The sequence below is a fragment of the Ochotona curzoniae genome, unplaced genomic scaffold, assembly GCF_017591425.1.
Source record: "Ochotona curzoniae isolate NIBS_2020 unplaced genomic scaffold, NIBS_Ocur_1.0 contig_4514, whole genome shotgun sequence".
Classification (NCBI taxonomy): domain Eukaryota; kingdom Metazoa; phylum Chordata; class Mammalia; order Lagomorpha; family Ochotonidae; genus Ochotona; species Ochotona curzoniae.
The window spans coordinates 5,439,981-5,465,299 of NW_024466312.1; the positions used below are offsets into that span (position 1 = coordinate 5,439,981).

General features: G+C 47.9%; 1 protein-coding gene across 3 annotated transcripts; it reads left to right on the top strand.

Moving 5' to 3' along the window:
- Positions 1 to 221: 221 nt before the first annotated feature.
- PLCD4 (phospholipase C delta 4) lies at positions 222 to 25,011 on the top strand. Of its 3 annotated transcripts, XM_040986408.1 has the most exons (16): positions 222 to 268; positions 406 to 564; positions 2,287 to 2,515; positions 3,242 to 3,371; positions 4,575 to 4,806; positions 14,815 to 15,016; positions 15,937 to 16,081; positions 16,672 to 16,824; positions 19,963 to 20,142; positions 21,560 to 21,591; positions 22,359 to 22,513; positions 22,788 to 22,904; positions 23,429 to 23,601; positions 24,110 to 24,245; positions 24,456 to 24,605; positions 24,683 to 25,011. In XM_040986408.1, the coding sequence occupies exons 1-16, from the start codon at positions 247 to 249 to the stop codon at positions 24,778 to 24,780; spliced, it is 2,313 nt and encodes a 770-aa protein (XP_040842342.1). In that variant the 5' UTR covers positions 222 to 246; the 3' UTR covers positions 24,781 to 25,011. The 3 variants fall into 3 exon arrangements, with proteins under 3 accessions (XP_040842342.1, XP_040842343.1, XP_040842344.1); XM_040986409.1 differs by lacking the exon at positions 21,560 to 21,591 and having other exon boundaries at positions 22,357 to 22,513; XM_040986410.1 differs by lacking the exon at positions 21,560 to 21,591 and having other exon boundaries at positions 19,963 to 20,127; positions 22,357 to 22,513.
- Positions 25,012 to 25,319: the final 308 nt, after the last annotated feature.

Consider the following 25,319-nt stretch of genomic DNA (forward strand, 5'->3'; position numbering starts at 1 on the left):
TTGAAATTCTCCCCCTTATGTAGTTAGAGGCAGGTTTCTTAGCCTAGCTAAGCCTTAGAGCCATCAAACTCAAAGTAGATGTAAAATAGCTACCTGTATAGATGAGGTGCCTGAAGCATAGTTGGCCCTCAGGTCAGCTTCCTGTCCTCTCCCTCCCTACATCTCCAGGATGTCCCCCCAAGTTCTTTGCTCCTTCTTGGATTTTTTTTTTTTTAGGTGATTCTAGCACCTGCTACTGAAGGAGGCATGTCGTCCGTGCTGCAAGACCGTGAGTACCACTGTGGGGCAAGGGGGCCTGGGAGACAGTCCTGGGTAGTGCAGGAGGCCAGACCTTTGTTTGGTCTGGAGCTCCCCTGATCCGTCAGCAACCTTGCTGGCTACCTAGCTGCCGCTCTCCCTGCCCAGGGCTGTGCACCGATCAGTGTCTGCTGATGATGCAGGAAGGCATGACGATGCGCAAGGTGAGGTCCAAAAGCTGGAAGAAGCTAAGACACTTCAAACTCCAGAATGATGGCATGACAGTCTGGCATACACGGCAGTATGGTGGCAACGCTAAGCCCAGCTGTGAGTGACCTGGATGGCTAGGAGTGAGCCTGTGGGTGGGTAGAGCCCCGAGGAATCCTGAAATCTGTGTTTTGGAGTTGTCCCCCTTGTGGCTTGATCTGAACGGGGAGACTGTTGTGAAGATCATACTAGTCATTGCATATGTAGGGCCTAGGACAGTCTGGCACACAGTAATTCTCAGGAAATCACAGGTGATAGCTTTTTCCTTTTTTAAAAAAAAGATTTATTTTTATTTTTATTACAAAGTCAGATATACAAAGAGGAGGAGAGATAGAGAAGATCTTCCATCCAATGATTCAACCCCCCAAGAGACCGCAACAGCCGGTGCTGCGCCGATCCAAAGCCAGGATCCAGGAACCTCTTCCGGGTCTCCCACACGGGTACAGGGTCCCAAAGCTTTGGGCCATGCTCGACTGCTTTCCCAGGCAAAAAGCAGGGAGCTGGATGGGAAGTGGGGGCTGCCAGGATTAGAACCGGCACCCATATGGGATCCTGGTGGGCATCCAAGGCGAGGACTTTAGCCACTTGGCTGCGCTGCCAGTCCCAGCTTATTCCTTTTATAGTAAATTCATGATCACAGGCATCAATCTGCTTACAGCCCCAACTCTGCCACTTTCTTTCATTCTCCGTTTCCTTTTTCTTTTTTTTTTTTTTTTAAATATTTATTTATTTATTTGAAATAAAGAGAGGCAATCTACCTATCATCTGCTGGTTCACTCTCCAAATGGCAATAACAGCCAGGGCCAGGCCAGGCTGAAGCCAGGAGCTTCATCTGTGTTTCCTATGAGGGAACAGGGGCCCAAGGAATTGAGCCATCCTTTACGGCTTTCCAGGGCTCATTAGCTAGGAACTGGATGGGAAGTGGAGCTGTCAGGACATGAACTGGTGCTCAAATGTAATGCCAGCCCTCTAGTTAGTGGCTTTCCTTACTACACCACAGTGCCAGCCTTGGCTCTGCTACTTTCTAGCTGAGAGGCTTTCAACAAGTTACCTACTTGAGCTTGTTTCCTCATTTGCAGATGGGGGTAGAACACTGCCTGTCAGGTAGACCATAGAGTCTCAGTGGGTACATGTATAAAGCACATAGCATGGGATCTGAAGCCCAGCTGCACTTAACAGCTGTTAGCCATCATCTTGAGTATTGTTGATTCATGACAATGTACATCCTAGTGGCCAGATGACAGTACTCCTAGAAATCTGGCCACAAGATTCATCTCAGGGCCATAATCAAAGCTCCCAACTCACATGCCCTCTGACTAAGGTCAGCAGAAAAATTGATTGTTATGACTCCTGCCTAGATGCCTGGAAAGAGGAAGCCTGCGAAGCTAGCGAGGAAGAATTGCAGTTGGGTGCATGCTGCTTTGGTACAATTGCTTCTGGCCTTCCAGTGATTTTCCACTTGTTATCCTGTGAGGAACACCAGGACTGGTTATGGAAAGTGAACATCCGTTACTTATGATGAGGACACTAAAAGGAGAAGTTGATTCAGTCTGTGTCACATTGCTTGGGTTTAGCTAGAATCCGGGTCTTGTCACAGATCCTTTGCTATGTTGTTTAGGAAGGCAGCATGTTTCCTTCAACTCATCCTTTTTGGGATCCAACTTGCAGAGGCTAAGGTTCCTCCTCCCTGTGGCTTTGTGGAGAAGGGGTGTTCATCCTCAGTCCTTGACTCCTGCCCCACAGAAGACTCCCTCCACACTTCCACCTGCTTCCTCTCTGCAGTCTCCATCTCGGATGTGGAGACGGTGCGCAAGGGCCATGACTCAGAGCTGCTGCGCAGCCTGGCAGAGGACTACCCACTGGAGCAAGGCTTCACCATTGTCTTCCGTGGCCGCCGCTCCAACCTGGATGTGGTGGCTGGCAGTCCAGAGGAGGCCCAGGTCTGGATACAAGGGCTGCAGCTGTTGGTGGACATCATTACTAGCATGGATCAACAGGAGCGCCTGGATCAGTATCAGCAGTATGGGAGCCGGGTGTGGGCTTGGAACGAATGGGATTGGGCTGTCACTTAAAGAACCAAATGTTGTAGCATTAGAGAAGGTGGGAAGAGGTGATGTGTGATTTCCAAAGGCTGATGTGTGATTAAGCATTCTGAAAGGGAGGAATGGAGACTAGCAAGGGCAGGGATGTGGCCAGGTAGCACTGGGCACGAATCAAGAGCTCCCAGACAGGAAGAAGGGACAGTCAGGGTCAGAGACCAACAAGATGCTGCTCCTAAGAGCTGAACAGAAGATGCCAGGGAATGCTGATGATCATAGAGATTGGAAGCAACCCCTTGGAGGGCTCAGTGGTTTGCTCACTTCAAGATTCGAAGATTATATACTGGCTGACTCATTCATTCCTCACACATTACACAGAATGAATCAGGCAGCATTCCTGGCTTTCAGGTTGCAAAGGCCCATAAGACTGGGATACTGCTTCCTGGAGAGGAGAGCAACTATACAAATAAAGCCATAGAAGTGGATTTCCTGCAGGCACTGGAACAATGTCATGACAAGATAAACTTGTGCTCTGGAGGGATTATTCTAGAAGCTGTATAGAGAAGGAGTTGGTATGGTGGGGAGACTGGCAGCCAAAACAGGAGAGATGTACATTGATGAATGTGCACATACATGTATACACACACACACACACACACACATGCACACACATAGCTTTTGCCTTAACTCAGATCCAGATGGCTGAATGACTGGTTCCAGCGTGGAGACAGAAACCAGGATGGTAGAATGACTTTCCAAGAAGTCCAACGCTTGCTGCACCTGATGAATGTGGAAATGAACCAAGAATATGCCCTCAGTCTTTTTGAGGTGAGTCATTTGGGTCAGGATCTGCAGAGGCCAGCCAGGCACATATTCAGTTGAGCAGAAATCAGTCAGCAGCACACATTTGTCAAATTCCTGCCTTGTGCCCTAAAACCCTGGACAACTCAGTAAAAAATACAGGACATAATTCTTGCTCCTTTGACTTGTGGGGAAAAGGAGGTGAAATCCCATCAATGGTAACTCACCACTATGTTGGACCAGAAGGACTTACCTGTCCTTGGTCAGAATTTCACATGTGCCTAGTACAAAAACCATCTGGAATGTGAAGGATCTTCTTATCATTTGAGGACATTTGGGAAAATTTTTTGGAAGTATTTATTTGTTTACTTATTCAAAGACCCATTAATTTACCTTAAAGGCACACACACACAAGTGGAGATGTTCTTCATCCAGAGTCCTGTTCCCTAGGTATCTTGTGTCAGGCCCACAACTTTCTCTGGATTGCCCATGTGGGTGGCAGGGTTCCTAATACCTGAGCCATCATATGATGCCTCCCAGGTTACATTAACAGGAAGCTAGATTAGAAGAGGAATAGCTAGAACTCGAACCACATTCTGAGATGGAATGGGGGCATCCCAAATGATGGATGGCTTAACCTTCTGTACTACCACACATATCCCTGGGGGATTTTTTAAAGGTTTAATTTATTTTCATTTCATTTTAGGGGCAGAGAGGGAAAGATACAGAGAGAGAGAGAGAGAGAGAGAGAGAGAGAGAGAGAGCATCCACTGGTCTGTTTCCCTGATGTGCCAACAGCCAGAACTAGGCTAAGCCAAAGCTAAGAGCCTGGAGTTCCATCTGAAACTTCCACTGTAGTGACAAGAACGAAGGACTTGAGCCACCTGCTGCCTCCCAGGAAGTCCATTAGCAGGAAACTGGATTAGAAGCAGTGGAGTCAGCACTCAACACAGGCAGTGAGAAGCAGCATTTTAACTACTGTGCCAAACACCTGCCCCTAACTTGGGAGGTCCCATCCTTTTGGGTTGAGAATCTTTACTAGCAACGGTCTTGGCTGATATTTTTGTCTTTGACTTACTGAAGTGGTTTCTTTAATGAACATTGTTAGATCTTTGGAGTTGGGTAGAACTTATTTTGATTATCAGTAAGATCACTCTCATGGTGCAAGTCAAGGTTGTGAAATTTCTCAGTAAAAGATTTGTCCACCCTGCTCTAAACCTTGTCTTACAGGCAGCAGACACATCCCGCTCAGGGACCCTGGAAGGAGAAGAATTCGTAGAGTTTTATAAAGCATTGACTAAGCGTTCTGAAGTGCAGGAACTGTTTGAAAACTTTTCAGCTGATGGGCAGAAGCTGACACTGCTGGAATTTGTAGATTTCCTCCGGGAGGACCAGAAAGAAAGAGACCACGCCACCGACCTTGCCCTGAAACTCATCGACCGCTATGAGCCTTCTGACAGTGGTAAGGGAAACTGGTGGAAAGGCATCTTGTGGAGGAAACAGCCATGACTGTAAAAGTCCAAACAAGCAGCTTCGTACCCAAAGGGAAGGCAGAGTCCCCTGGCCCTGGTCTCCTGCCCAATCATCTCATTTAACCACTTCTCCCAGAGGAGAGCAGCTATTCTCTGCCCAAATAAGACTGGGGCCTCCTCTGTGTTGCTAAATCTCGTGGAAGAAATGATTCCACAGAACCCTCCTCCCCTGTGCTCATGCACTGTCGCTGTCCCGCGGCGATGGACTTGGTGCACGGAGCCGATAATAACACGTGTGGACTACTGACTGATGGTCAATAGTCGACGTTTATTAGTGGCATCAGACTTCATACACTGAGGGTCATATGGGATAAGGGAGAAAGTATCGAGCTTATCAACAAAACCCATCCACTGTTTCTATACTGTTCGTTGGAACCTTTTGTTTTGTATGTTCTACCACGTGTTCTCATTCACTTGCTGTCCACTCAAGTGTTCTCATATAACTGCTATCCAATCAGTTATACGAAAGGCATCCATTTGCTTGTTATCATACAAATACTATCCAATCACTTTGTAATCCTGTGCTCACTGACCTTCTAGGGTCACAATGTCCTCCTAAATGCACCATATCATTCACTTTCAGGAAGTTCTCCCTGATAGCAACTTTGTCCTCCGTGGAAATAAAACTCTTGGTGCTCTTGCTTTGGCTCTTCTGGACAAAGCATTCCATTTCCTCTGGCTCCCCTTCTTGGCCTGTTTGCTTAGGTGCTGGCTCTCTGTGCCTGCCCAGGCTTTCAGCAAACCCTGCAAGTGGCTCTGGGAGTTTCTAGTCTGCAGAGCAGGAAGGTGGTCAGTCCCTGGCTAGCAGGGATGAAGAGGAAGCCAATTACTATTACTTTTTAATACATTTGCATATTTATTTGAAAACCAGGGTGAGAAGGAGAGAGAGAATCTTCCATCTTCTTGTTGACTCCCAAGTGGCAGCAACAGCTAGGTTGGATTAGGCTGAAGCCAGGAGCCAGGAGCTTCATCTGAATCTCCCAAGGGGTATCAAGGACACAAGCACGTGGGCCAGAAGGGAGCTTGATCAGAAATAAAGCATTCAGGAATCCAACTGGCACCCATATGAGCTGCTAACACTGCTGTGCCACAGCACTGGTTGCAAACCAGTCAATTAATTTCTTTTAAGATTTATTCATTTTTATTACAAAGCCAGACACACAGAGAGGAGGAGAAATAGAGAGGAAGATGTTCCGTCCGATGATTCACTCCCCAAATGAGCTACAACGACTGGTGCTGCACCAATCCAAAGCCAGGAGCCAGGAACCTCTCCCAGGTCTCCCACACGGGTGTAGGATCCTAAAGCATTGAGCCGTCCTCGACTGCCTTCCCAGGCCACAAGCAGGGAGCTGGATGGGAAGTAGAGCTGCCGGGATTAGAACCGGTGCCCATATGGGATCCTGGTGCACTCAAGGTGAGGACTTTAGCCGCTAGGCCACGCGGGGCACAATTTTTTTTTAAAATTTCTTTATTTTTGACAATCTTTACATGGTTAGTTAGGGCACAAATGTTTGAGGGCTACAGGAAAGTGGGTAAGACTATTATTTCCACATTCTCTTTTTTTCTGTATCTGGGATAAAAAGGAAGATAAAGGGAGAAGCCCCACCCAGCCTCCCACCCATCTCAGGTCCCTGATGTAGGGCATGCTCCGAGGGTCTTGCTCAAGTGGTTTTGATAGTTCAACACTTATGAATTGCTGCCAATCTTGCCATTCCAAACACGATGAAGTCATTGCAGAATCTACTGATTGACATAGTCCATCTTAGAGGCTCGGTTTGCCCAGTTTTTCACTGCCAACATATGACTGGGGTAGTTGATTGATTAGTTCTGTTCTCTGTTGTGGTGTCAGGTATCCTCTGCAGGTTCTGACAGACTGCCATATCCTCCATGTGCACCTGATTATGCTGTCCACTGCGCCGTCTGAGCCTCTGAGGAGGCTCGGCTCTGGCGTTTGCACTCGATGGCAGATCATTGGAGCTTTTACTTCTCTTCATGGTTAGGGTTCCGAGTCCGGCAGTTTGACTGGGGAGATCCCCAAAGAAACTTTGTCTGAGGTGTTTCCAGACCAGATTCTTGTATGTACTAGTGAGCACAGGGCCCAGCACAGTCCATTCCCACAATCAGCTGGTGGTTGCAGTTGCTGGGTTGGTTCTGTTTCCAGCTCTGTCTTCCACTGGAACCAATGGGTGTTGCAGTCCAGCCTGATGCTGTCCAGCACACACTCGGCCTTCATACAAATCAATGGGAGCTGCAGCCTAGTTGGAGTGACCCACAATAACCCCCACCAGGCCCTCCCCTGCCCTAGTTCCCATGCTTACCAGTATGTACAGCAGACTAGTCCAGTCTGTCCCACATCCCATTCAGCTCTCATACATGTCAATGGGCATTGAAGCCTAGTTCAACCCAACCAGCTCCACTATCCAGCCCACACACATGCTGGTGGGTGCCATTCTGTCCAGGTACCCCTGCCCCAGTCCTGATTTTCATGCTCTCCAGTGGGAGTGGTAACTCAAGAGGGAGGTGCCTACTATTTCCCTCCTAGGCCACTGCCACTCCCAGATCATGCACTTTCCAGATGGTTCTGTAGTTTACTTTGACAGATTAGCCACTGGTGCCAACATCTGCTATCTGATGCTGTGGCAAAGCCTGACCAACTCTCACCCATTCTTTATGCTTTATGTTTGCACCAGTAGGGACAGTCAGCCAAACCTGGCTTTTCCCTGATCTGAAAAGCCAGTCAATTAATGTTTAACAAGGGCAGCCTAAGGCCCAGCATGGTAGCTAAAGTCCTGGCCTTTCATGCACCAGGATCCCATATGGGCACTGGTTCATGTCTCGGCTGTTCTACTACCCTTGCAGCTCCTGTTTGTAGCCTAGGAAAGCTGTAGAGGATGGCCCAAACCCTTGGCACCCTGCACCCAGAAAGAAGCTCCTGGCTGCTGGCTTTGGATGAGCTCGACTCTGGCTGTTGCGGCCACTTGGGGAATGAACCAGAAGATGGAAGATCTTTCTCTGTATCTCCTCTCTGTAAATCTGACTTTCCAATGAAAATAAATAAATCTTCAAAAAAAAAAAAAAAGAAAAAAAGAAAAAAATAAACAGGGGCAGCTGAAATAGGTGCTTTTGGGATCAACCTGTGGCAAAGTGGATAAAACCACCGCTTGTGACACCAGCATCCTATACAGGTGCTGTCTCTAGTCCTCACTGCTCTACTTCCAGTCCAGCTGTTGCAGCAATCTAGGGAATGAAACTACAAATGGAATCTCTCTCTCTTCTCTCTTTCTCTTTCTCTCTCTCTCTAGTCTGAATTTAATTTTTTTAAAGATTTATTTATTTTGGGGGCCTGGCGGCGTGGCCTAGCAGCTAAAGCCCTCGCCTTGAACACACCAGGATCCCATATGTGCCCCGGTTCTAATCCCGGCAGCTCCACTTCCCATCCAGCTCCCAGCTTGTGGCCTGGGAAAGCAGTTGAGGACAGCCCAAAGCCTTGGGACCCTGCACCCATGTGGGATACCAGGAAGAAGCTCCTGGCTCCTGGCTTCAGATCAGCATAGCATTGGCTGTTGCAGCTCACTTGGAGAGTGAATCATCGGATGGGGACAGAGAGGAAGGGAGACAGAGAGGAAGATCTTCCATCTGATGGTTCATTCCCCAAGTGACCACAATGGCTGGAGCTGAACCAATTCAGAGCCAGGAGCCAGGAGCTCTTCTGGGTTTCCCACATGGGTGCAGGGTCCCAAAGTTTTGAGTTGTCCTCAACTGCTTTCCCAGGCTACAAGCAGGGAGCTGGATAGGAAGCGGGCCTCCAGGATTAGAACTGGCGCTCATATGGAATCCTGGCGCGTGCAAGGCGAGGACTTTAACCACTATGCTATCGCACCGGACCCTCTGAGTTTAATTTAAAAGAAAGATTTATTTATTTTATTTGAAAGGCAAATATACAGAGAGGAGGGAGACAGACAGAAAGATCTTCCATCCTATGGTTTACTCCTCAAGTGAACACAATGACCAGTGCTGCGCCGATCTGAAACCAGGAGCCAGGAGCTTCTTCTGGGTCTCCTACGCAGGTCTAGGGTCCCAAAGTTTTGGGCTGTCCTCAACTGCTTTCCCAGACAGGGAGCTGGATGGGAAGTGGGGTTGCCAGGATCAGAACCAGTGCTCATATGGGATCCTGGCACATTCAAGCTGAGAACTTTAACTGCTACACTATCACTTCTGGGGCCTGAGTTTAATTTTTTTAGAATTTTAAAAACAGAATAAAATAGGTGCTCTTAGTCCTCAAACTTCCCTTTTCTTTGCTCTTACAACAGACTTGTTTGTACCTTCCAAACATTTCAGGTTATAAGAAATTTTCATGAACAGTAAAGGGCTTACTAGGTACTTTCCCATTCTTCACTTAATTTAATTCTCACTACCATCTTGTAAATAAGCAGCAATAATTGTTATTGGATCTTTGCTAAATATTCTGTAATGCTTATCTCTCAGTCTCTATATACCTTTATTTTTTCCTTTTAATCTTCCCAATGACCATTAAAATGAGTCCTGTTATTAAGTCAGATGTATAAAAGGGGAAGACTGAGGTTTAGAAAGGTTAAGTGACCTGCCCAAAGCAAACAGCCAATGTGAAATGGAATTGGGATTCAGACCTAGGTCACTTCTTAACAGGTACTAACAGGTATTTGTCCTGAAAATGAGAACAAAAAGGGTGTGCTTGAGCGCTGGACTCATTCATTCATTCATCCATGACTTCAGCTGCTTGCTTAGTGACTTAATGTGTCAGGACCTTTGTGGGGCACTAGAGATACAATAGTGCCAAGGTCAGATAAGGACACTGACCTCATTAAACCTGGAATCAAACAGAAAAGTTTGTAATCAGTGGATTCATTATCTGTATGGTTGTTTAGAGGAGATTGGGACTGTGAAGCAATCATTGCAGAAAGCAGAGTTGCAGAGGCAAGTCAGAGTGTTAAAATACAGGATATGTCACATAAATTTTTCTTTTAAGATTTATTTATTTTTATTGGAAAGGCAGATATACAGGGAAGAGGAGAGACAGACAGGGAGATCTTCCATCTGATGGTTCACTCCCCAAGAAGCTGCAATGGCTGGAGCTGAGTCAATCCGAAGCCAGGAGCCAGGAGCCAGGAGCTTCTTCAGGGTCTCCCATGCGGGTCCAGGGTCCTAAAGCTTTGGGCCATCCTCAACTGCTTTCCCAGGCCACAAGCAGGGAGCTAGCTGGATGGGAAGTAGAGCTGCCGGGATTAGAACCGGCGCCCATATGGGATCCTGGTGGGTTTGAGATGAGGACTTTAGCTACTAGGCCATGCCGTTGGGCCCAAGGTGAAAGATTTGTGCAATCTGAAGAGAAACCAGAATATGCAGCCGGGATTAGAACCGGCGCCCATACAAGATCCTGGCACGTTCAAGGCAAGGACTTTAACCACTATGCTATCATGCCAGGGCCACATCACATAAATTTGTTGTGGTGTTCATGTGACCCCTAAGTTCATGTGTTGAAAAAGTAGTCTTCAGTATGATAGTGTTGAGATACAGGGGCTTTCTGAGCCCTGTGGATGCATTAGTGCCATTAGTGTAGGAGTAGCTTCGTTATCCTGGGCGTGAGTTCCTAATGAAAAGATGAGTTGGTTCCCCTCCTCTTCTCTCACTTTTCCCTGTGCTTCCTTGCTCTTTCACTTGCCACCATAGGATGACACACAAGAAGGCTCTTACCAGGTGTGGGCCCCTTGACCATGGACAGTCCAGCTTCCAGGATTGTAAGAAAGAAAATCTCTGTTCTTTATACGTTACTCAGTCTGTGGTCTTGGAGCAGCATAAAACAGACTGAGGCAGATAATCAGTACCAAAAACTCAGTCTGTGCCTCCAACCAACACCCCAAGCTATGAAAGTAGCTTTGGAACTGGCTGATAGCAACTGGAAGAATTGGGAGGAGCAGGTTAGGAAAAGCCTAGATGGCTGTTGATGGAAAAATGAGGTCAGTTTTGCTGAGATCTCAGAAGACACAATCTAAATCTTCTGAGGGCTTGCTTAAGCGGTTGTGATGACAGGCTAGCGGAACTATGAATAGTGAACATCTCAGATGAAAATGAAGAATAAGGTGTTGGAGACTGAGGGTCAAGGCCATCCTCATCAAACAATTGTGAAGAGTGTGGTGGGACTATGTGCCAAGGGTTCCACTTGGAGGAAGACAGGACTTAAGAGTGATGAATTAGGAAGTCTGACAGAAGAAATATTTAAACATCAAAGTGTCAGATGTTTCCTGCTTTTGTTTTTTTATCCATTTACAGTCAAATCAGAAGACAGAAATGATTTAATGAAAGATTTTATAATTAAAAGGGAAACGGAACAGAGAGATTTGAGAAACTCAATCTTGCCATAGAAAGAATGAAAAAGTGTGTTTGTGACAGAATACTACAGAGGCAAGGCAGATTCTATTCACTGAGATGATAGAGAATAACCCTGACGACATTTGAGAGCTCTTTAGACAGGTTGGCATCTTGAATGTCAGGGATTCACAAGGGCTCAAGATGTGCTGCCAAGGGCTGCCTGGAGACCCTGCTGCTTGTTTTCTGGTACATTGCTCTTCTGCTGCCCCAGCCATGCTCAATTGGACCTGGTGGTGTCCATAGAGCACCGATTCTGCATGTGCACAGAATGTAAGAACTGTGGGGCCATGGCTTCCACCTAGACCCGAAAGGATGTCAGGGGCAGCCTGGAGCCCAGGCAGAGACTTGTCAGAGAGGCAAGGCCACTGTAGAGTGTTCTCATCAGAGCAAAACCTGGTGGAGTCATGGATGTGGGGCAGCATCTAAGACACCATAACTAAAGAACCATCAACAGGTGACTTCAGCCTGGGGAAGCAGTAAAAAGGCATGAGACTCAAACCATGAGAGCTGCTGGGTGCACTGTCCAGCAGAGCCATAAAGGTGGGGCTTTGCTTCCCTAGTTGGCCCAGAATGTGGAACCTGGAGTCAAAGGAGAGTGTTCTCCAACTTTAAGGCTTAATGATGTTATAACTGTTAGATTTTGAAGTACTTGGGATCAGTTACCCCTTTATTCTTACCTACTTCCTTTTGGAATAAGGATGTCTATCTGATACCTGCTTCACCATCATATTTTGGAGGCACGTAATTTTTTTTTAAGATTTGTTTATTTTTATTGGAAAGGCAGATCAGATTTATGGAGCAGGAGAGACAAAAAGATCTTCCATTTGATGATTCACTCCCCAAGTGGCCACAATGGCTGGAGCTAATCCGATCCAAAGCCAGGAGCCAGGAGCCTCCTCTGGGTATCCCACATGAGTGCAGGGTCCCCAGGCTTTGGGTGATCCTCTGCTGCTTTCCCAGGCCACAAGCAGAGAACTGGATGGGAAGTGGAGTAACCAGGACATGAACCAGTACACATATGGTATCCTGGTGCTTGCTAGGCAAGAATTAACCAAGAGAAGCATCACACTGGGCCCGACATGTAACTTATTAATTTTCCAGATTCACAGCTGGAGAGGAATTTGCCCTGGAATGAATTGTGTTTAAATCTTACCTGTATGTGATTTGGGTAATACCAGCTGGACCTTTGAATTGGTTTAGGAAAGAGTTAAGACTTTGGGACCATTAGTATAAAGCGAATGTATTTAGTATATATGAAGATGCTACGAGTTTTGGGTATCAGAGGCAAAAATCTATAGATCAGATTTGTCCCCCAAAGAATACAGGTGAGTCCTCTGGAAGGTGATTAGCTGACAAGAGCTCTACCCTGATGCCATTGTAGGAGTGGGTAGTTATCAGGGGAATGAGTTCCTGATGAGAAGATAATTCAGCTCCCTTCACCCTTCTTGCCCTTTTGCCTTCTGCCATGGCTTGTGGCATCAAGAAGATCCTGATCAGGTAGGGGTCCCTCAGCTTGAAGTTGCCAACCTTCAGAATGACAGGAAACAAATCCCTGTCCTTTGTAAATGAACAAGGCTGTGGTGTTCCGTGTGATCATGTAACAAACTAAGACAACCTTTGCTGAACTCCTCATCCATCTTGATTTCTCTCTCCTTATGCTTGACAATCAGATGGTGGTATCAATCAAAAGAGCTAATCTCCCCTTTGCTTATGAACTGAGAGTCCTTGGGAAAGTCATTTAACCACTCTGAGACTTAGTTAACACTAATTGGTGGTAAAATACTTCACATCCAACATATCTGCTGGCTATGGTTTTACCAGAGTGAACTGAGTTATTACTGTCAAGAGGGAAACTTCCCACCTAGTGTCCTGCCCTTCTTCACCAACTTCAGGCCAAGCCAGGCCTGGAGGAAAGGTGCTGGGTGTGGAGTTGTTCCAACCCCTAGACGAGTCTCTCTCAGCGGCAACATTACTCTCAATGATGCTGCACAGTCCAGCTGGGCAGGGCATGGCTCTGACATCTGGCTACCTGGGTTCAAACCCCAGCTCCTGCATTTGCTGATTCCGTGACGTGGGGCCAGCTTCCTGACATCTCATGTGTTGGTGAAGGCATGAAGTGTAATGCTACATGCAGTGTCCTTGGTGTAGAGCAGGTGCCCAGTGGCTGTAGATCATCACTGTTAAGATACTAAGTCCATTTGGAGCTGGGTGGTAGCTATGAAGAAGTAACAAGACCCTTCCCTCCATGGGAGTGTAGTCTAAACAGGTGTGGATAGATGCTTCTCCAGTAACAGCACAGGCAGTAGGAAGAAGCCCTTACATAGGCGGTGGCAGCCTCAGAGCCCAAACAGGAAAAGCCAGGTCCCCTGGCCATATCCTTAAGCAGTCTCTGACTCTTTCTCTCTCTTTTTAAAAGATTTATGTATCATTATTGCAAAGGCAGATCAGATTTATGGAGAGAAGGAGACAGAGAGGTAGATCTTCCATCTTCACTCCCTAAGTGCCTGCCGAAGCCAGGTGCCCAGTGTTTCCTCCAGGTCTCCCACATGGGTGCAGGATCCTAAGGCTTTGGGCCATCCTCTATTGCTTTCCCAGGTCATAAGCAGAAAGCTGGATGGGAAGTGGAGCAGTTGGGACACAAATCAGCGCCCATATGGGATGCTAGTGCTTACAAAGCGAGGATTTAGCCATCTGAGCCATTGCACCAGGCCCTGACTTTCTCCTTTTGCTTCTATCTGGAAGCGTATCCCTTTGCATTGTATACTGGACAGCACTGTCCATAACAACTGTGAGCACCAAGAGACTAAATGGAAATGATGTCAAATCAACTACAATTTAAAACTTAAAGCTTAGCTCCTCAGTGACATAAGCCACATTTTATTTTTTTTTAAAGATTTATTTTTATTATTTTTCATTGGAAAGGCGGATATACACAGAGGAGAGACAGAGAGGAAGATCTTCCATCCGATGATTCACTCCCCAAGTGAGCGCAACGGGCCGATACTATGCCGATCCGAAGCCAGGAGCCTCTTCCGGGTCTCCCACGCGGGTGCAGGGTCCCAAAGCTTTGGGCCGTCCTCGACTGCCTTCCCGGGCCACAGGCAGGGAGCTGGAAGGGAAGCGGGGCTGCCGGGATTAGAACCGGCGCCCATATGGGATCCCGGGCGTGCAAGGCGAGGACTTAACCACTTGCGCCACCGCGCCGGGCCCATAAGCCACATTTTAATGCTTATAGCTATACCTGAGTGGAGGCCACCCTACTCAGCACTGTAGGACAGGGTGCTACTGTCATTGCTAAAAATTTCATTGGGAATCCCTGGACTAGAATGATCTTGCTGAAAAATGCCCTTTACTATCCTCTGAGGAGAATAACTAAGACAACAGATGTAGGGTGGAGCTGCCTGGGGTCTGGGAGTGGCCACCACCTGGAAAGTCTGATCTTGGAGGGATTGCTGGAGGGAGGGGCTGTGGGCTTCTGGGGCATTTCCCCCCTCCCAGCAGCTCATGGTAACACTTCGCACTCCATACCCTAGGCAAACTGAGGCATGTGCTGAGCATGGATGGCTTCCTCAGCTACCTCTGCTCAAGGGACGGAGACATCTTCAACCCGGACTGCCTCCCTATCTACCAGGACATGACCCAACCCCTGAGCCACTACTTCATCCACTCCTCTCACAACACCTACCTAGTCAAAGACCAGCTCTACGGCCAGAGTAGCGTCGAGGGATATATATGGTGCTGTGGGGGTTGGGGGGGAGCAAGTTTAAGAGGGGAACCATGGTGGGAGGCACTGAAAGAGGGAATAACTAGGATCAGGGAGGCGTGGGGTTGGGAGTGGGGCTGATGTGCCTCTGTTCTTGCAGGAGGGACTGATGACTGAGAGGGACAGTAATGAGATCCTAAGAGTAGATGGAAATTCTCTTCCTTTCATAACCCTTGGGAGTTCAGAGTCCTTGGCAGCTTTATTCTGAACAACTAAATAAACCAAATACTAAATGGATAGCAGTAATGGTTAGAAAGCGAGGATTCTGGAGTCAGACCACCAAGCTCAAATCCTAGCTCCTCTGGGGCCAGGTATTCAAGTCTCTCTCTGCCTCAGTTTCCCACCTATGAAGTACAGACAGTCCTCCTGTGTGTGAACCTGTTGTGACTGGATTGTGGTATTAGTTAAGTGGGCTGATCCTTGGATCATTACCTAATAAGCAGTATCCACTGTTAGCATGATTAATCACATATTAGCTTGAATAGTCAGGATGCCTTGTAATGCCAATAACTGAAGTGGCTGCTTCTGAGAATATAGAATGAGTGGAAATTTTACTCCGAAATGAGCAGCATTCTTAAGCTTCTGGCTCAGGAAGTCTCGTGGAGACCACATTGACCAAGAGTGGGCATAACCCAAGTGTGGCGTGAGGCCATTCAACCGCCATAGGGAAGTGCCACAAGTTGCAGGGCCAGCAAGCTGCCTGGGCTGTGAAGTGAGTTGGGAGGGACAGGTAGGGGGAAGATCTGTGTGAGCTGCAGCAGGATCCTAGGGTCAGGGGTGATTCCATGCAGATGTAGCTTAATGGGGTCTGGACAGATAGGTGCTAGCGAGAGCATTCAGTGGAAGATGATCCCTTGATGTGTTGTGTCTTGGGGTTTGGTGACTCCTGCAGGGCCCTGAAGCGGGGATGCCGCTGTGTGGAGGTTGATGTCTGGGATGGACCTAATGGAGAGCCCATCGTTTACCATGGCCACACCCTGACTTCCCGCATTCTATTCAAAGACGTCTTGACCACTGTGGCACAGTACGCCTTCCAGGTAGGAAGTGGCTTCCAGGTTGAGTGGCTCCGGGCTTGGGAAGGGGCTTGGAGAGGGTCATGGGGGAGGCCACATCAGGCAGCATGGTATCAGAGCTGTAAAGCACCAAGCTAAACTTGTGGGCTTAGGAGGAATAAATGGCTGGCATGGGACCGTAACTGACAGTCCCAGAGACAGTTACTAGCAGTTAGTAATGGTTAATTGTAAGACTTCTCCTCGCCCATCTGGGAGAGGGTAGGTAAGAAGTCAGAGACCAAGGTGAGTGCTGCTGAGGGCCCCAGGAGTCTGGAGGTGGAAGCCTGGAGGGTAATGGAAGCCTGAGACCAGGGAGTTACCTGCTTTCAATGTTCCACAGTAAACTGGGTCAGGTTTGGCGTAACCATGAGATCCGGGATCGCACAAGTGACCTTAGCTGAGGACAGTAGTCCAAGGTGTGATGCCCAGAACCCAGGCAAGGGGATCTGAGATGAACAGTCAAGGTGTTTATTTGCATAGGTGAAGAGGGAGGGCCTGGGAACAGGTGTTTGGGGAAGGAGGTAAAAACAAGTGCTCCCAGATCCCTGGCCTGCTGGTCCTCTGCTGCCCACCAGGCTTCGGACTACCCAGTCATCTTGTCCCTGGAGAACCACTGCAGCTGGGAACAGCAGCAGACCATGGCGCGCCACCTCACCGAGATCTTGGGCGAGCACCTGCTCATCGCCACGCTGGACCCCATGCTGTCCACCGAGCTGCCCTCGCCCGAGGTGAGGACCCGTCCCCCAGCTGGGCCCTGCGGCAGTCTCTACCCTTCTTTCCTCACATGGCATCATGCTGCTCTTAACTTTTAAAAAACACAACTGAGCATGGACTCCTGTTTGTAGTGCACCCCCACAAAAATTTAATGCCAAGTTGTGTGGCAGTTTAATCTTATGCATCATGATGCTAGACCCTTAATCAGCCTCTTTTAAATTTTTTGTTTATCTTTTTTTAAAGAGTTACAGAGAGAGAGAGATCACTTCCATTTGTTAGTTCATGCCGCCAAATGGCCACAATGATGACTAGGGTTGGGCCAGGCCCAATTCAAGAGTCTGGAACTCCATCTGAGTCTCCCCATGATGCCTCTGTTTCCTTAGGTGAATCCAGGGAGCTGGATCAGAGGTGGAGCAGCCAGGACTCGAACTGGTGCCCACCTAGGATGCTGGTGTTGCAAGCAGTGTTCTAAACTGCCCCACCACAGTGCTGTCCCCAGTTCTCTGCATTTTTAATGAACTATATTTCTTTTTTCACAATGCATCTTATTTTTTCCTAATAGTTCATAATTTTAGATTACATGACAAAATAACACAGAGAAAGGGAAATCCCTCCATTGTAATCCTGACCATATTAGCATCTCTCAGTGGGTTTTTAAAATGCTTATATAAACATTTTCATTGTTTTTAAAACTATGAGTGGCATCATCCTCCATATACCTTTTTAAATAAAAATTATTTATTTGACATAGAGAGAAAAAAGAAGAGGGGAGAAAGAGAGGGGTCCTATTCACTTCCTAAATCCCCACAATGGCCCAGATTAGGTGAGACTGAATCCAGGACCTGGAAACCCAATGCAGGTCTGCCGTTTCTACGGCAAAAATCCGGTTACTAGAGCCCACCCACTGCTTCCCAGGGTCTACATTAGCAGAAAGCTGGAATCAGGAGGGGAGCTGGGTATTCAATCCAGGTACTCCAAAGAAAGGAATGGGTAATTCCACCAGTGTCTTACGTGACAGGCTAAGTGTTTGCCCTCTATGTCCCTTTTCCATCTATCTCACATTACATATATATCACAGATATCTTTGCATCCAATTGTTGTTTTTAATAGCTCTGTGTTGATTCATTAAATGTCATGGGCTGTGAATTATTTGTGGTACATTTGGCCCATGACATTTAGATTGTGATTTTTCACTTGTATGCACCACTTTGTTCATTCATTTTTTTCTTTGAAATAGGTTCCTAGGAGCAGGATCGTTGGGTTTAGGACTTTGAATTCTGAGTTAATTGCCAAGTTACACACTGGAGTTGGGGGAGGGAGTCAAATTAGCCAAATAACCTGTGACTAACAGAGGGTGAATCCCCAAAACTCCAGTTGTGAGATGATTCATACTAGAAGGCACTGAAGAAAGGGTTTTCTTTTCTTTTCTTTCTTTCTTCCTTCCTTCCTTCCTTCCTCTCTTTCTTTCTTTCTTTCTTTCTTTCTTTCTTTCTTTCTTTCTTTCTTTCTTTCTTTCTTTCTTTCTTTCTTTCTTTCTTTCGGATTTGTTTATTTGAGAGGTAGATTTCGAGATACAGAGAGAAATCTTTTATCTGTTAGTTCATGTCCCAAGTGGCCTCAGTGGCTGGAGTGGGGCCAGGCTGAATCCAGAAGCCTGGAGCTCCATCCAGGTTTCCCGTATGAGTTCAGGGGTCCTAGTATTTTGGCCACTGCTGCTTTCCCAGGCCCATCAGCAGGTGGCCAGATCCAAAGCAGAGCAACCAGGATTGAACTGGTACCCCCACATGTGATGCTGGTGCTGCAGGTGGCAGCCCAACCCTCAACAGCACAGTGCTGGCCCTTACATTTTGATTTGTTTGAGAAGCACAAAGACATGGACAGGGACACACAGAGGAAGATCTCTCTGCTGTCTCAGTCTTCAAATGTCCATAATAACTAGGGTTGTTTGGGTCAGGCCAAAGCCAGGATCCTGAAATTTAATCCAGCTATCCACATGGGTGGCAGGGACACTAATTCCCAGCTCATGCTGCATCCCAGGACCTGTGTTAGGAAGAAGCTGGAAGCAGAAACGGAGCTGAGCCATGTATCCAGGAATTCTGCTACAGGATGCTGGCGCCTCCATGTGGTGACTGAGGTACCACACTAGATGCCTGCCCCTACCTGTGAATGTTTTTTTAAGATTTATTTGTCTGAAAGAGAAAGAAAGAAAGAAAGAAAGAAAGAAAGAAAGAAAGAAAGAAAGAAAGAAAGAAAGAAAGAAAGAAAGAAAGAAAGAAAGAAAGAAAGAAAGAAAGAAAGAAAGAAAGAAAGAAAGAAAGAAAGAAAGAAAGAAAGAAAGAAAGAAAGAAAGAAAGAAAGAAAGAAAGAAAGAAGGAAGGAAGGAAGGAAGGAAGGAAGGAAGGAAGGAAGGAAGGAAGGAAGGAAAGAAAGAAAGAAAGAAAGAAAGAAAGAAAGAAAAGAAGGAAAGAAAAGAAGGAAAGAAAGAAAGAAAGAAAGAAAGAAAGAAAGAAAGAAAGAAAGAAAGAAAGAAAGAAAGAAAGAAAGAAAGGTAGGTAGGTTCCACCTGCTAATTCACTCCCCAACTTGTTATAACAGCAGGTGCAGGGCTAAGCCAAAGCCCAGAGTTAGGAATTTAATCTAGATCTCATACATGTACTTCATGCAGATGGCAGGGGATCCAAGAACTGGGACTATCTTGCACTGCTTTCCCAGGAGCATTAGCAGGGAGCTGGACCACACGTGGAGTGGCAGGGACTGAAACCAATGTTTATGTGGATGCTGATATCACGGGAGGCTTATCCAACCGCACCACAAGTCTGGTCCCTAAAGACATTTTTGGTGTGCCAAACATTAGGTGAATGTTTACATTATTTTGTGTTCCATGTGAATAGAGCTGTCTTAGTTTTATTTGATAACAAGGGTATCCCATGGAGTAGGATCTGGGGAACAAACCAGCAGATGGAAGATCTTTGTTTCACTCTGACTTTCCTATCAGTCAGTTATTCCTGGTACATCCATCAGGCAGTACATCTCTTCCTTGGGAAATCTCTGCTGCACACATCCTCTGTCTTTGAGGGCACTGGCTTCTACAGGATGGCCAAGAGGGTCCCAGAGCAGACAGATAGATGGGTCCCTTCATTTTTGTTCTCTAGGAGCTTCGAAGGAAAATCCTGGTGAAGGGGAAAAAGTTAACACTGGAGGTAGAGATGGAGGACAAGGAAGAGGAGTTAGAGAGTGAGCTGGGGACAGAGCCGGAGCTGGAACCCAAGTACCACTCAGAGACTGAGCTGCATCCCAGAAAGAACAAGAAGGGGAAGGTAGGCCGGGAGAGGGTGTGCAGTGTGCTGCATGGCCCACCTACCAGGCTGCAAGTGGGTGTGCTGTGTGCAGCATGGCTTGCCTGCCAGACTGGGAGTGAGTGTGCTGGGTGCAGTGTGGTCCGCCTGCCAGACTGAGAGTAGATGGGCGAGGTGCTACATGGTCTACCTGTCAGGCTGGGAGTGGGCATGCTGTGTGTAGCGTGTTATGTGATCTGCCTACTAGGGTGGAAGCCAATAGAGATTAGAGTGCTGCAGGGTGGAGGGCCAGGGGCAAGATGGGCCTTCCATCCTTTGACAGGTATAATAATGCATATGTTGCAGGCCTGGTATGATAGCCTAGTGGCTAAAGTCCTCACCTTGCACATGCTGGGATCTCATGTAGGTACTAATTTATATCCCAGCTGCCTCCACTTCCCCCATCCAGCTCCCTGCTTGTGCCCTGGGAAAGCAGTAGACAATGGCACAAAGCCTTGGGACCCTGCACCCACGTGGGAGACTAAGAAGAAGCTCCTGACTCCTGGCTTCAGATTGGCTCAGCTCCAGTGTTGCAACCACTTGAGGGCTGAACCAGTGGACAGAAGATCTTTCTCCTTCTCTCCTTCTCTCTGTAAATCTGACTTTCCAATAAAAATATAGAAATCTTTTTAAAAAGAATATATACATGGTATTATATTATATTATATTATATTATATTATATTATATTATATTATATTATATTATATTATATTATATTATATTATATTATTACTATACATGTATAGAGCTATATTGCCATGATTTTTCAAGTTTGGGAGTCATAAGAACATTTTCTTTCTTTTTTCTTAAAAAAGATTTATTTTTTTATAGGAAAGTTAGATTTATAGAGAAAGGTAAAGACAGAAAGATCTTCCATATGCTGGATCACTCCCCAGGTGGCTGCCACAGCCAGAGGCTGAGCCGAGCCGAAGCCAGGAGCCAGGAGATTCTTTTAGGTCTCCCACGTGGGTGCAGGGTCTCAAGATTTTGGGCCATGCTCTATTACTTTCCTAGTCTACAAGCAGGGAACTGGATGGGAAGGAGCAGTCAGGACACGAACCAGCACCCATATGGGATCCCAGAGAATGCAGGGTGGGGGTTCAGCCATTAGACCATTGCATCAGGCACATGAGAGCCTTTTCTTTAAGTGTAATCTTAAACATGGACACTTGAGCACTAAACAAGATAGGTAGATTCACAATCCTCTTCATTGAAGCCCCTATTTAGCTCTCTCCCGGGCACCCCAGCTGACTCCTGAGACATCTTTGTACTCCTCTGTCTCAGTTTGAAAAACTGATGTGGGAGTGTGTGTGTGGCCTTGTTGCATGAAGTAGGAATATGTAAACACTGATAGTGAGCTTGACTAGAAAGGATTTAATTAGGGAAAGTTTCTTGGAAAAGATGAGTTAGAAGAGAGAAAGGAAGAGGAGGGAGAGATGTTTGAGGTATGGGAGGTGAAGGCTCTGGGAAGGCTGTGCAAGGGCGTGGAGGGATGGTCTCCTTACAGGCACGAGAGGGAGAAAAGGTGCAACTGGTGATTCCCCTTGTCATCCTGATGTGAAGCCCACATTGCTTTCTTGTGCACTTGTTTGGCTCACCCAACCAACTGACTTCTAGCTTAGCTGGTCCTGCCTGTGGGTTGTGGTGTCCAACCTGCTGCAGTATCCAGGGCTAGAAATGGAAAATCAGGAGACAAATCCAGAGATGCTCACTGGGACCCACACTGTCGCTGGCTGTGGCTTCTGTGACTATCTTACATACCTTGATTTATCTATCTCAATTTGTTTTGACCTAATTCTTGTTCAGTTGTTTTTGAAAGAAGAGTAGTAGGAAGGATGAGGTTTGTCTGTTCTGTCTATTGAAAAAGAGTCACAAATTGAAAGTCTGCTACCCAGGCGGTGACCTAGTAGAATCCCCAAGCCGGGAGGTGGAACAGATCCCAGCAGTAGACGCAGACTGCCTTTATTCCCACTCCCACCGCCAGGTTGCGCTGTGTCCACCGTTTTGGCCGCCTATCTGTTGTCAGAGTGTGGCCCAGACTGTTACCCATCCTGTGCCCCTTCCCAGTGTCAGCGCAGATGACCAGGTGAGGCAGGAGGGAGAATGCAGCGGGAGGCTGTGGGCAGAGGCTTAGGTTGGTGGGCCATTAGCGCTGTCCCTTTCAGACTGCCAAGGGTTCAAGTCCATCTGCTTTCCACTGTTTCCTTCAGAGATCCAAGCCCATCCTGTGTCCGGATCTCTCTGCCCTGGTGATCTACCTGCAGTCTGTCTCATTCCGCAGCTTCACACACTCAAGGGAGAACTACCACTTCTACGAGATGTCGTCCTTCTCGGAGAACAAGGCCAAGAACCTGGTCAAGGAGGCTGGTCAGGATTGAAAGGGAGGACCAGGGAGGGTAGGATTGGTAGGTTTAGGTATGATGGGCAGGCAGGTAAGTCTAAGAGAGAAGGCAAGGAGCCAGAGAGACAAAGGAGCTAAGGAACTCCTCAGAGTGGATGAGGCAAAGGAAACGGCTCAGCACAGGCGGTCTGGAGGGGCACCTTGTGACTTCGTGCAGCAGCTCAGAGGTTGGGGAGGAGGGGCTGGACAGGGTCCTGGGGGCAAAGGTTGTGGGAGGCTCCACCTCTATCCCTCTTACAGGCAATGAGTTTGTACAACACAATGCCACACATTTAAGCCGTGTGTACCCCAGCGGCCTGAGAACAGACTCTTCCAACTATAATCCCCAGGAACTCTGGAATGCCGGCTGTCAGATGGGTAAGGAGGCAGCACACTCGGGGCAGGGGTTGGGAGAAGCACCAGGGGAATCCATACCCTAAATGCTGGGCTGAGAAAGATGCTCTGTGCAGGGTGGTCCCTGAGACATCCTTCCCTTTGGCACCTGTCTTCTTTGACTATTATCATTTTATGTTTACTTACTTGAAAGCCAAAGTGACAGAGGGAGCTATACACAGAAAGAAAATCTTGCCAATCTCCCCAAGTGGCCACAGCAGACAAGGCTTGGCCAGGCCAAAGCCAGGAATTTCACTCAGGTCTCCCAGTTGAGGGGCAAGAGCCCAAGCACTTGGGCCATCTCCCCTCCCTTTGCAGACACGTAAGTAGAGAGCCGGAGCAGAGGCAGGACTGCCACCCCTGCAGTATGGGAAGCCTGGGTTGCAAGTGGTGCTTGATCTGTTGTACCACAATGCCAGCCCTGAGTCCCTGCCTTCTTCAGTCCCAAAAAATGGGGCTAGAAGGCCTTCAGGACGAGTGTCTCTCTTCTCTTCTCCTGGGGCCCTCAGTGGCTATGAACATGCAGACTGCAGGGCTGGAAATGGATATCTGTGACGGGCTCTTCCAGCAGAATGGCGCCTGCGGCTACGTGCTAAAGCCCCAGTTCCTGTGTGATCCGCAGAGCTCCTTCCATCCCGAGAAGCCCCTCAGCCCTTTCAAGGCCCAGATGCTTCTGGTCCAGGTAAGGGAAATGAAACCCCTGGAAGGAGATTGGGTCGCTGAGGAGAGCAGTGGGGGGAAGAGGCAGGTGGCAAGGCTTCGCCAGGGGTTCCTGAATCAAAGATCCGTATGAGAGTCACTGATTGCTAATGGCACAGACCTTGGAGCCAGTGGCCTAGCTTTAGCTTGGCAAGCTCTTAACCTCATGGTTCCTCTGGAGGCTCACGTGCAAAGCGGGGGATAACATAGCCCTTCCAGGAGTGTGTAGGGAAATGCTGACAACTCCTGGTACACGGTAGGTGCTTGGGAAGGCTGCTGCCATCAGCATGCTTGCTTGCAAATCCTGCTGCCTTTCCACTTGGATGCATTTGCAATCACAGATGGAATTACCCACAGGAAATACATTTCCCAGAGGATTAGCTTTGCAAACCTGAAATCCCCAGTGCAGAGCCCTGCGATTCCTAGGATGTGGTGGGGTGGGGGAGCTAGGCTGGGCAGGGACTTGTGAGCTTCCAGGGCCTTGCTTACAGGTGATTAGTGGTCAGCAACTTCCCAAAGTGAATGAGACCAAAGAGAAGTCCATTGTGGATCCATTTGTCAAAGTGGAGATCTTTGGCGTCCGGCCCGACACAACCCGGCAGGAGACCAACTATGTGGAGAACAATGGTGAGAGGCTGGCAGTGCCCAGGAACTGGTGAGAACACACCCACTGCGGCCTTCTGACCTCTCCAGTGGGCATGGTCCCTGACCCCACGGTAGGCAGTAGGGAACTGACTCACCTATAAACTACTAGTTGCTACCTAAATTGACTGGAAACAGGAGGAAGGCAACCTGGCAGGTGGGTTCTGGTCATACGTTCCCTCCTGCCCTCTTCAGGTTTCAATCCGTATTGGGGGCAGACGCTGTGCTTCAGGATCCTGGTGCCTGAACTTGCCATGGTGCGTTTTGTGGTCAAGGATTACAACTGGAAATCCCGGCATGACTTTATTGGTCAGTACACCCTACCTTGGAGCTGTATGCAGCAAGGTGAGCCAGCTCTAGGTGCCCTGGTTGGTATCTAGGCTCTGGCTACCTTCTTACTGTTGTCCCCTGTCCCTCTCCAGGCTACCGCCACATCCACCTGCTCTCCAAGGATGGCACTAGTATTCGCCCAGCTTCCATCTTTGTGTACATCTGCATCCGGGAAGACCTGGAATCCTGAGCTGGCTACTTCATGGCCAGGGTGAGTGCACTGGCTTTATGTGGTAACCCAGATCTGCAAGGAAGCTCTCAAGACTAAACGGAGGGGATGAACACCCCTTGTCCTTCCTAACAAGCAAATCTAGGATGCCACGTTTCACTGTCTTGCTTTTCCCTTTCCTTGTTTTTACAAGCCTTTGGCCTCTCTCCTTTCTGCATGCTCTACCCTGAATTCCCTCCTTCCTCTTGCCATAGGCTCAGACCCACCCCCAGATCTACGGCAAGTATTCGGTGCAAAGTCAGACTGCAGCTAGCAAGTCAGAGAGGGCCCTGCAGCAGAGAAGTCGAGAGACCCAATGTCCGCTCCAGCTGACCTTCTCAGAACTTGGCATCAAAGGCAAGATAGATCAAGGCTCCAGAGTCCCCACACAAAGACTGAGGAACCCCCAGCCCAGGACTGTGCTGTGACTCTCAAGAGAATGTCCCCACAGGAAGATGCCTCCTTAGCTCCCCTGGGATGAACAGAGATTGTCTGGCTTGGAATATATAGTCTGTCATTCT

Bases quoted from the DNA above. Each gene is read 5' to 3' on its own strand.
- PLCD4 (XM_040986408.1), top strand. From the start codon at position 247: ATGTCGTCCGTGCTGCAAGACC. The intron at 20,143-21,559 runs GTGTGCAGTGTG...ATGAGTTAGAAG, and splicing joins GGAAGGTAGGCCGGGAGAGG to AGAGAAAGGAAGAGGAGGGA. The intron at 22,905-23,428 runs GTAAGGAGGCAG...TGGGGCCCTCAG, and splicing joins GAATGCCGGCTGTCAGATGG to TGGCTATGAACATGCAGACT.